An 11,545-nucleotide genomic window follows, 5' to 3' on the forward strand; every position below is an offset into this window, starting at 1 on the left:
AGGTAGGTGGATTCAAGAAGACAGCTTACTCAGGAGAGACCATGAAGAAAATCACAGAAAAGGGAAAGTCAGCAATGGGATTGCGGTACCACAATCTAGTTCCTTTGTTTCCAAGTAGAGTTATGTCTTAGTAAATCTCTCTTCACATTTGTCCCTATTGTTTGTTAGGTAGAGAGATATTTCAACAATTTGATGGACACCTGCCAAACCATTTCATCAACAATGACCAAAACCTTGACCATGATCTGAGACCAGCTCTGACTATCCCAACTTCTTGGTCCAGTTGATTCCTAGTCTCCAGTGGAGGAAAGGAATGCCCTGAATTTTCTACATATTTTTTTTCTTTCTTTGGTTGTATCCATTTTATGGGTCTATGTGCATTCATAATTTTTTTTCTTTTGAAAAGCAAGTACATGCCCTTATGTTAAATTTGAAAATCTTTATTTAAATTTTCAGTACTTCAAGTCCTTCACATCAGTTCATTTACTGATTGACAATGTGATACCCCATAACAGACCCAAACTATGGGGACTACTTTTTCCTCTCGTACAGCTTTTCCTTCCATTGCCCAGCCATGAAATCCTTCCAGGATTCTGCTGTTTTCATCAGCGCTGTGCCCAGGTCCTTGGGATCATTTTGAAAAGTATGTTTGTCATGCCTATGGTACAGCATGTCGTCGTAGGAGGAAGAGGATATGATAGAGCAAAAGTGGTTACATCATGATTGCCTGGAAATGGGATGGCAGAGGGTGGGGAGAAGGGTGACTATATTTTAATATACACCCAATAACCTACTTTTTCTAGATAATACCCAGTTCTTGCCACTTCTAAATAATGCCATCCAGTTATTACTCCATTATCAGGGTTATGCATTAAGTTAGAGCCCTCATAATTTAATCTCAAATACTGGAACAACTATTTGTAAAGAAGAATTGTTGGCTGGTGGCCAACCTAATATTGTTTCTGGGGACTTGTTTCTAATTTTGACAATGATCTGGGTTTCAAGGGCCTCCCGTCCCAATCTTACCACGAGCACCAATCGCCTTACCATAAATATCCCACTGAAGGGACAGTTGCTGAGTTTCTCTTTTTCCAGGCTCTCTCCCCATAACTGGGCCCTTAGCTTAATGGTAGCCACTGCTCTGTGTCTTGATGGAGTCAGCCTACCAGCTTCCCTGGCATTAAACTTTTCCTTCCCTTTCGGACATGGTGGTGTACTGTACCTGGTTGAGATGTCTTACAAGCATTCAACCCATGAGCCTTTAGGGATACTTCATATCCAACCATAAGGTTTGGAGGACTGTTAGGACTCCTAGAACAAGTAGGTACTGGGGAACACCAGAGAATGATGCAGTCATACTCAACTCAACACAGGAATTAAGGAAGACATTGTTCCTCTATTCCAATACCACATAAATCAAAACATGGAAACATGGAGAGGTAGGGACTTAGCGTATCTAAGGGATGAGGGCAATGGATTAGATGTTGATTAAAAAGAAATAACAGCCTGGCCTGCTGACATTAAAGGATGGTCCTGTGTTTCCAGTACAGCACTCCCAGCAGAAGATAAAAATTTGAGGTCTGTTGCTGGGGATTGAACCAAGATCCTCACCCATGCATGAATTCTACCTTGAGTTACACCATCACCGCAGAGCTTATTACTAGACAGTTTGAGATTCAATAAGGCCACTCATTCAGGAGATAATTTCCATTGAAAATACATCTTGTTCTTCACAGTTCCCATGAGAGGGGCATTCAAGGGGCAGAAAGATAGGTGGCAACGTGTACAGCAGTTTCCACAGGAAGACAAAAGCACAGTTGAATCATGAGCTTCAAAACTATGTGGCTGACATGATTTCAGTGCATACCAGGGCAAAAGTGCTGCCTTTGGTAATCTAGTTCCTGGTCACTGAGTAGTAATCATGGCAGGTGGGTAGTGGCTTAGCATTGAGAAGCCAACAATGGGGGTGGTTGATGGTATGGTGTCTGCAGTTCTTGGATTGTATATGAAAAGTGTACACAAGTAAGTTGTTTTCTGACTCTCAAACCTAAGAAGGACTGTTGCTTTTGGATTCACAAGGCCAAGCACATCGTCTCATGAGAATATAAAAAACAGGTCAGCAATATGAAGACTAATTGTGTTGTTAGTTTTCATTTTAGCATATCAGGGCAGTGGGGAGGAAGAGCAAAACTGGGGTAAGGGTGGTTGTTCTTCCTTTTTTACCATGGCCCAGAGACAACCTTGCTAATCTGTGATTTTACAGCTGAGATATGAGACACAGGGCACTTGATTGGATGTCCTCAAAGATTTCCCAATCTTTAAGCAGCCTGGCCAAGGCTTAGCAACATCTCCAAGATGCCCATATGCCACTATCTTTCCCTCTCCTAAGCAGATTGGAGAATATTAAGGTGGTGTGAAAATACACAGCCTTGCCCTGGAACAAGGTGCCAGGGCTCCACACATGTTGGGCCAGAAGTTGTGCAGGCCAAGATCTGATGCAATCTCTTTGGTGTTTGTCTCAATGAGCCACTTTCTTTATCTGTGGGGGTGAGTCAGACTGTGTAATGTATAAAGTGCCTGTGTCTGTGGGCAAGAGATTTTGTAAAGACTTTCTCCAGGTGATAGGAGTTCCTCAGCCCATCCTGAAGGAAGAGGACGCCATGATTGCTTTGTTGGTGACCCTGCTCATTGTTTGGTACACCCTGGTTCTAGGGGTCAGCTTGTGGATTGTCATACAACATTGGCTGATTATTGATGTTCCACCTGCCATTGGCCACCCAGTGAACTTTCGGATTGTACACTGCCTCAGCCACCTGACATTCAGATGGGTAATTTTTTTTTTAAAAAAATTATTGTATCATGCTAGAGTACTGATAAGTAAAGCCTTGGGGAAAAGTTTTGTCAAAAGCAACATAGTCCAGAAGTACAGGCTAATGCACATTAGTCAGTGAAAATATGCTAGACCTTTTGCTGTGGGCTCATTATAGGAAGACAAAGGCAAATGCAGTGGCCATCAAAATGAGCCTTGGCTTTCCTCTGTATCCACACGATAGAGAATAAATAGAAGGAACTCATAGAAGAGTTTCAAATAAAAAAAAGAATCTGTGGTTTTGAGTTAGATAGTGAGTTGGTATAGTGCGTAATGGCCCTGGCTATGCAGGACCGTGTGGGTGAAACAGTCCATACCTGATTGGGTAAAACACATCCTGTTGTGTATCCAAAGGAAAAGAGGGTACAGTTAGTTGAGTGAGGCTGTAAGAGTCTGTGGTTGTTGATCTGTTTTGGAAGATTGGATCCATCAATTATAAATCAGAGTAATGAGTTTTAAATCTCTCAGTAAGGGTTTGCTAGCAGTGAAATTCTTTCATACAACTGGGAAGGATAAAAATGTTTTCTGTGACATAACAGCATCTGTCCTGGAGCTTTAAAACTTAGACAAGACATAGAACAATAAGACTAAGGTATGATAGTAATTCTTCAATACTTGTAATGTGCCAGCACTGGGGCTAGACTTCAAGGCCTCATACCCTCCCTCAGCTTTCTTGCCCACGTCTGGTGAGCTTGATCTGTACCTTTAGTTCATTATTTTGCTGTTTAACTGGAGAAGAAGGAAGTATCCCTGATTTCTTTGCCTATGCAGACTTTCACTCATGATTTTCTGAATCTCAGTCTCTTAAGTAATTAAGATTAGAAATATAAGCCTCCAATGCCCAATGCCCAATGAATATTAATCATTTTCCTTGTCTGGTAGCTCTTTGTCTAAACCATAGGAAGGAATTAGGCATGAGAGATCAAATACCATCCTATAAAACAATATATTAAAGATGTAGAGAAGACAAAGGAAGCTGAGTATAGTTTGGTGTCAGCAAATTATGTGAGGTTAGGTCTAATGGGTGCTTGCAGAATATCATACTGTTTACATATATATATATAAGCTGATATATATATACATATACATAGATATAAATAGATAGCTATATAAATAGATATATAGATATAGATAAACATATATACATATATAGACTGATATATATACATATCCATTGATATAAACATATACATTGATACACACACATATGGAGAGGGGAAAGTCTCTGTTTTCCTAGTTTGCCATTTCTGCTTCAGGATGCTAAGTGCTATTAGAGAGTTTAGAAGGCCTTGAGCACCTTCTCGGGCTTTGCTGTCCTGTACTGAGATATGGGAGGCCGTATACCAAGTCAAATGGGATCTAAAATGGGAACAGATTCCACACTACAATTCCCATTGTAATAATGAATCTGTGTGAGGGAAGCTAGCCTGCCTACTCACCAGTTTATCCCCTGCCTCAGCTGGTTCAGCTGATCAGAAAGCAGATTCACCATCACAGAGAGACCTTTATAGCTCCGAGAGTCCATTTCCAATAACTGAACCTTACCAGAGCCTCAGGGTAACGCCAGAACGCCTTCATTACACTCACTGCATCCCATTGGCCCTGACAAGAACAGGGCAGAATTGGAAGAAATCATGGAAAAGGCAACCGCTGTATGCAATGTACATTCTGTGCAAATTTCCATGCACTCAGAAAACCCCGAGTGATGTCAGTTTCTTCTGCTGTGTGGCAGATGGCACTGCCACACAATGTGTAGGTGAATCACCTCAAGGTTGAGGCAGCAGTACTCCTTCAGACAGGGCTTAGAGCTGCATGGCTGTGTTTGTAGCACTTCATGAGTCAGGCTTTGTTTTTGTAGTGGACCCTGTGAGGAGAAAAAGGCTCCTAGTCATTGTATGTGTCATAGAACTAAACCATGTGACTTCTTCCATGTGTGTATAGGGAATTAGTCAAGCAATAAAGGAAGGCTCCATATTACATCAGCAATGAGGGGCAGGCTGTTACAAATGATGTAAGGATCAGCACTGATCAAAGCCAAGTACCCAGGCTGTTTTCTACAGACAAGAAATTCTGTCTGATGACAGTAAATGACTGTCTAGCCTTGAGTTTCATGTTTTACAGTTCTCAGAATTCCATAACCAGCTTAAGCATCCAAAAACCTTAAGAGAAACCAATTCATCTCCAAAGGGATCTGTGCACACACTGGCTGAAACTGGTTTCAGAATGGCTAATAGAGCTCATCGAAAGGAAGTGAGTCTTGAAAAGATAACTCATCTTTGTCTCCAACTCTCCTCCAGGGGTATATACTTGAGAAGCTAAAAATTTGCTCCATGGCCAGATTCTGTCAATTACTACAGAACCTACTTGCCATAGGAAAGGACTCTGACGTGGTGGTGACCAACCTGCGTTTCGGGACGATCCCTGTGAGGCTGTTCCAGCCGAAGGCCATGTCCCCCGGTCCTCGTCGAGGCATTGTCTACTACCATGGAGGGGGTACAGTGGTAGGCAGCTTAGGTAAAGAGCTTTCCTGTGGTGTGTGGTCAGGGAGGAAGGGCCTCATTACCCGTCAGCCTCATCTAGTTATCCAGTGACCTCCTGGGAGGGGTCAATTCCAGCAATCAATGGAACTTGCTATAGCAAAACCACATAGAGGTGAGGAACACATTCATCAGTGGGGTCGTAGATTCTTGGCAGTGTTCTCCAAAATATGGTTCCTCAGTCCAGGTTGGGATCAGGGATCTCCCAAAAGGGCTTCTGGAGACATGGCCATGATTCCTCTCTTCTGTTTCATTACTGCCTTTATCATATTCTCTCTGCCTTAATAGAAAGAGAGACTAATCACTTCATTCATCACAGTGGTCCTTCCAGCCACAGATACTTTGTCAACAAAGTGAATATATAAAATTCTTAATCTTCCTCACTCTAGTCCACACATCTTAGTGTTGGCATCGTCCATTTCAGATGCCTAAACCTTCCAGGGTCTCAGTTTCCCGTATTGTCAAATCCACATTATAGCTTAACCTCATGGTCCCCTTGAGTTCTGATGTGTCGTAAATTGTACTTATCTGGCTTTGCTATTCAGAGCTGCAAAATGTGATTTCAGAGGAGACAATAACAGGACACAGGACACAGGCAGCATGCTACCCCCAGGCCTACATCAGCCTTCCTCTCAGTGGGCTTTGGTGGGAAGTGTTGGGTCCTCATCATGAACACACTGGGTTGTTCTTGTCTTGCAGATATTTACCACAATGTGTGCAGTTTCCTGGTCAAGAAGACAGACTCAGTGCTGCTCGCAGTGGGGTAAGTGGAGTAAGGGGGAGGGGGGTAGCAGCCATGGCAACCAGGGAGGATTTATGGACAAGATGGAGGAGTCCTGACAACAGGTGCCCTTTTATACATTCACTTCCAGGTAGAGGCAAAGTGCCACAGGACATAAGAAGTTGGAAGAAGACCACCAATACAGAGCATGCAAGGATAATCTGTGGTAGAATATATACAAGATTACATCCCTCCATTTTACACACTTGACATAACTCTAGCAAATGCAGAAAGAAAGTATCTTATGGAGAGATAGGATGTTATTTTTGCTCACTATTGGAGAGGTTCAGTGCCGGCAGGCTAGCTTGTTCCGTTTCTTTCTTTTTTTTTTTTTTTCAAATTTTTATTATCAAACTGATATACAGAGAGGTTACAGTTTCATACGTTAGGAATTGGATACATTTCTTATACTGTTTGTTACCCTGTCCCTCATACCCCCCTCCTCCCCCTTTCCCCCCCCCCCCCCCCGAGGTGTTCAGTTCACTTTCACCAAACAGTTTTGCAAGTATTGCTTTTGTAGTTGTTCGTCTTTTTTTACCCTGTGTCTCTCAATTTTGGTATTCCCTTTCAATTTCCTACTTCTAATACCAGTATACACGGTTTCCAAAATACTCAGATAAGATTACAGAGATAGTGTAGGTACAACCACAGGAAGGTGACACAAGAACATCATCAATAATAGAAGCTACAGATACAGATGGGATGTTGAAAGTAGTTACAACTGTGATGTAACAATCGTTTCCATAACATGGAGTTCATTTCACTTACCATCATCTTATGTGTTCATAAGGGTATAGCTATTGGGCTCTTGTGATCCTCTGCTGTGACTTGCCTAAACCTGTACTAATTATTCCCAATAAGGGAGACCATAGAGTCCATGTTTCTTTGGGTCTGGCTCACTTCACTTAGTATAATTTTTTCCAAGTCCTTCCATTTCCTTACAAATGGGTCAATGTCATTCTTTCTGATAGAGGCATAAAATTCCACTGTGTATATGTACCACATTTTCCTGATCCATTCATCTATGGAGGGGCATCTGGGTTGGTTCCAGATTCTAGCTATGACAAATTGTGCTGCGATGAACATTGTTGTGCTGGTGGCATTACTGTGATTTTGTTTGTGGTCTTTTGGATGGATACCCAAAAGTGGGGCTGCTGGGTCATAGGGGAGTTCTATATTTAGCCTTCTGAGGAATATCCATACTGCTTGCCAGAGTGGCTGAACCAGTTTACATTCCCACCAACAATGAAGTAGGGTTCCCTTTTGGCCACATCCCCTCCAACAATTGTTATTGTTAGTTTTCTTTTTTTTTTTTTTTTTTTTTGGCCAGTCCTGGGCCTTGAACTCAGCGCCTGAGCACTGTCCCTGGCTTCTTCCCGCTCAAGGCTAGCACTCTGCCACTTGAGCCACAGCGCCGCTTCTGGCCGTTTTCTGTATATGTGGTGCTGGGGAATCGAACCTAGGGCCTCATGTATCCGAGGCAGGCACTCTTGCCACTAGGCTATATCCCCAGCCCGTTAGTTTTCTTGATATATGACATTCTTACTGGAGTGAGATGGAATCTCAATGTTGTTTTGATTTGCATTTCTTTTATGGCCAGTGATGTAGAGCACTTTTTCATGTGTCTCTTGGCCATTCTCATTTCCTCATCAGAGAAGTCTCTTTGCAAGTCTTTAGCCCACTTGATGAGGGGGCTATTGGTTCTTTGCGGTTTTGTTTTGGAAGAAGGTAATTTTTTTAGTTCTGCATATATTTTAGAGATGAGGCCTTTGTCCATTGAAAGCCTGGTAAAGATCTTCTCCCAGTCTGTGGGCTTTCTGTTTATCTTGCGAGCTATGTCCTTTGCCATGCAGAAGCTCTGCAGTTTGATGCAGTCCCATTTGTCCAACCTTTCTTTGATTTGTAGCCTTTCTGGGTCATTGTTAAGGAAGTTCTGTCCTGCGCCAAGGAGCCCAAGTGTTTCTCCTACTCCTTCCTTTAGTGTTTTCAGGGTGTCTGTTTTGATTTCGAGGTCTTTAATCCATTTGGGATTGATTTTGGTGCAGGGTGATATATAAGGATCTAGTTTTAGTTTGTTGCATGTGTTGAGCCAGTTTTGCCAGCACCATTTGTTAAAGAGGCTAGCTTGTTCCATTTCTATGTCCCTCTGGTAAGGTAGGCCATCACTGTGGCAGGAGGACATGGCACAGCAAAGGTGCTCACACAATTGTAGTCAGGAAGCAGAAAGAGACAGGAAGGGGTCAGAAATAAGACACCGTTCAAACACAGTAACCTACTTTCTCCAGCTAGAACCCAATTCTCATTATGTCCAAACCATATACTGAAATTATTAATTCATCAGTGGATTCATTCATTAGCTAATTTAAGTCCCTTGTTGTCCTATCACCTTTCAGTAATTGGTTTCCCCAACTAAGAAACAAGCATTGAACCCACAAGGTGTGTGTGTGTGTGTGTGTGTGTGTGTGTGTGTGTGTGTGTGTGTAGGCTATATCCAAACCACAACCTTCTTGCCATGAACTTCAAGGGCTCATAGCCATCTCATAATGCAAAAGGCATTAGTCCTTGTCCAAGAGCCTTCCAAATCTTACTCAATTCAACATAGGTCAAAAGTTCAAGTCCAAAGTAGTTTCTGAAACTCAAGGTAAATTGCCCTCTGCAGGTTCTGAAAACTTAAGAACACATTAAATTCCTCCAAGATGAAATGGGACAGAGTAAGCATTCCCATCCCTAAAGGGAGAAATGGAATTACAGAGCAAGAAGGAGATCAGAGCAAGACAAAACATAGCTGGGAAAACGTTAGGTTCCTTTCCTGTCATCCGGAGCAAAAAGTTTTGTGGTGTGATCTCCAAATGTTCCTGTGGGCTATGTGAATGAGCCCAACTTTCCTTCTGTTGACTTGGCTCTTGTCACTACCTGCAGATTTACTTAGCCTATAACCCATCAGCTTCTCTGCATCTCCATTGCAGCACAGCCGCCAATCACACCTTCAGCTGCCAATCACACCTTCAGCCGCCAATCAGGCTTTCAGGCTTTCCTTTGAAATCTCAGTGGAAGTACACCAAACGGTCCCAAGAAGTTTTGGATGATGCCAACAACTGTCTACCGACAGCTCATGGAGTAACTGGGCCTCTGTGGGCCACTGTGGCATTGGCATTGGCATTTTACGCTTCATTGGTAGATATGGCCCACTTGGATTTTCTGGGCATGACGAGCCAGTGCAGTGGTAGGTCTCCAGTAAGTCACTAAGCATGACTACACTGTTTTCAAAACAATAAGGAGAACAAAATTGTTCCAGTGCCCAGACACCTAATACCAATTGACCAATGGGGTTTCTAGGCTTCCAAACTTATAGTCCATGGTCCAAAAAGCCTTGTAGAAAATGAAGATCCTTTGAACAGAGACCCATAGAAAGGTGTGCATGAGCAACTGCACAGATGTTTTCTGAGGAACTTCACAGTGTGTCCTTTCAGCAGATACTTGCAGAGATCTGGTCCATGAACTACGCAGATCGATGGGCAGCTGTAGAAGTACACAGGGAGAAAAAGAGTTTCAGACCTGGCACAATGCGACCACAGGACGTGTCTGGGAGGAGATGGCAGACAGATGCTTCAACTCCTTCCTTCTCATATGACCTCCTCTTCATTCCTCTTCTCTCCTCACCTGGACTCCAATCTTTGCCGCCCCAGCTCTCCTGACAGGCAGTGGACCACAGCAGCAGCACTCGACTCTTTCCCCCTCATCATTGTTTATTTTCTGTGCCTAAAACCAACACATTCGGGCTGGGGATATAGCCTAGTGGCAAGAGTGCCTGCCTCGGATACACGAGGCCCTGGGTTCGATTCCCCAGCACCACATATACAGAAAACGGCCAGAAGTGGCGCTGTGGCTCAAGTGGCAGAGTGCTAGCCTTGAGCGGGAAGAAGCCAGGGACAGTGCTCAGGCCCTGAGTCCAAGGCCCAGGACTGGCCAAAAAAAAAAAACCACACACACACATTCGAATTTACAGAATCCTGTGTTGTGGGTTTGTTCATGGAAAGAGATCAAGTTTGGATGGAGATTTTCAGCCACTCTGACTCTAAACAGATTCTTCATATATACACATAGGAAAAAAATGGACATCAGTATCTTTTCTTCTTATTCTGAGGGTTTAATCATAAACTATCTCCCCAAGAGGTAGAAGACACTGTTCAGATGGTCTCTTCCAACCTCTTAAGCTCACTAGGGTACTGGGTTTCCTTTTTTTCTCCATAGGTATCGCAAGCTTCCTGACTGCCATTACCCGACCTGTGTCCAGGATTGCCTGAATGCCACCATCCACTTCCTGAAGACACTGAAAATCTATGGGGTGGATCCCTCCCGGGTTGTGGTCTCTGGAGACAGCTCTGGAGGTTATATTGTGGCTCTTGTCACTCAGGCCTTGGTGGGCAGAACAGATCTTCCAAAGCTCCGGGCTCAGATCTTGATTTACCCAGTTGTTCAGTTCATCAATTTGCAGTTACCATCATTTCAACAGAACAAAAATGTCCAACATTTCCTTACCCGAGCTATTTCATGGTACTTCCAATATTTTAGAATTGACCCCTGCTGGGAAGATGCCTTGTTGACAGGTGCTTCTATTCCTGCCAATATTTGGGAGAAGTATAAGAAATGGTTGAGCTCTGACAATCTCCCTGAAAGGTTCAGACACAAAGACTACAAGCCTGAATTTCTCGCCCCTTTTAATGAGGCTGCCTATCTGGAAACCAGACATCTTTTTGAGGCAGACTATGTCCCCCTCCTGGCAGATGACCAGGTTATTGCTCAGGTTCCTGAGGCCTTCTTAGTGACCAGTGAGTGGGATATTTTCCGAGATGATGGCCTGCTGTATAAGAAGCGCTTGGAAGACCAGGGGGTCCCTGTGAGCTGGTACCATGCAGAAGATAGTTTTCATGGATGCATAATATTATTTGATAGCAAGCTTTTCTCTTTCCCCTGTTCAGAGAAGGTTATGACTGCTATAGCCAAATACTTAACAGATATATGATGGGCTTGTGATGTTTGTCTGTGGTAACGAATTTGCCTACATGTGTATTCCCTGGTTTCAATTTGCAGCACTGAACACAGAGAAGAGAGAAAAGAAAACCAAAACTAAGGAGATAAAAATAACATACCACCAAATAAACAGAAAAAGAGTAAATGGTACTGCCTAGAAGGCAGTACCACCAGCTGAGGCCTTAGTGATGTTCTACAACACTGAGGAAAAAGATGCTTAAGGAATGCATGGTCCAGGTCATGAGGATGAGAGTACAATAAAGTCACCTAGCTTCTTCAACAAGGACATTTAATCTGTCTCCGGCACCCATGTTGTCCAGTGTCTCA

General features: G+C 43.2%; 1 protein-coding gene across 1 annotated transcript; it reads left to right on the forward strand.

Moving 5' to 3' along the window:
* Positions 1–2,564: 2,564 nt before the first annotated feature.
* On the forward strand, positions 2,565–11,210 carry LOC125355624 (arylacetamide deacetylase-like 4). Its single transcript, XM_048352078.1, has 4 exons — positions 2,565–2,828; positions 5,167–5,383; positions 6,106–6,169; positions 10,439–11,210. Exons 1-4 carry the CDS (start codon positions 2,565–2,567, stop codon positions 11,208–11,210), a joined length of 1,317 nt encoding a protein of 438 aa, XP_048208035.1.
* Positions 11,211–11,545: the final 335 nt, after the last annotated feature.

Source organism: Perognathus longimembris, chromosome 7 (genome assembly GCF_023159225.1).
Source record: "Perognathus longimembris pacificus isolate PPM17 chromosome 7, ASM2315922v1, whole genome shotgun sequence".
Classification (NCBI taxonomy): Eukaryota; Metazoa; Chordata; class Mammalia; order Rodentia; family Heteromyidae; genus Perognathus; species Perognathus longimembris.

What these genes read in the sequence shown, in the direction of transcription:
- LOC125355624 (XM_048352078.1), top strand. Translation starts at nt 2,565, where the DNA reads ATGTATAAAGTGCCTGTGTCTGTGGGCAAGAGATTTTGTAAAGACTTT. An exon ending in GCCACCTGACATTCAGATGG is followed by an intron (nt 2,829 to 5,166) that starts GTAATTTTTTTT and finishes ACTCTCCTCCAG; the next exon opens with GGGTATATACTTGAGAAGCT. An exon ending in TCAGTGCTGCTCGCAGTGGG is followed by an intron (nt 6,170 to 10,438) that starts GTAAGTGGAGTA and finishes TTTTCTCCATAG; the next exon opens with GTATCGCAAGCTTCCTGACT.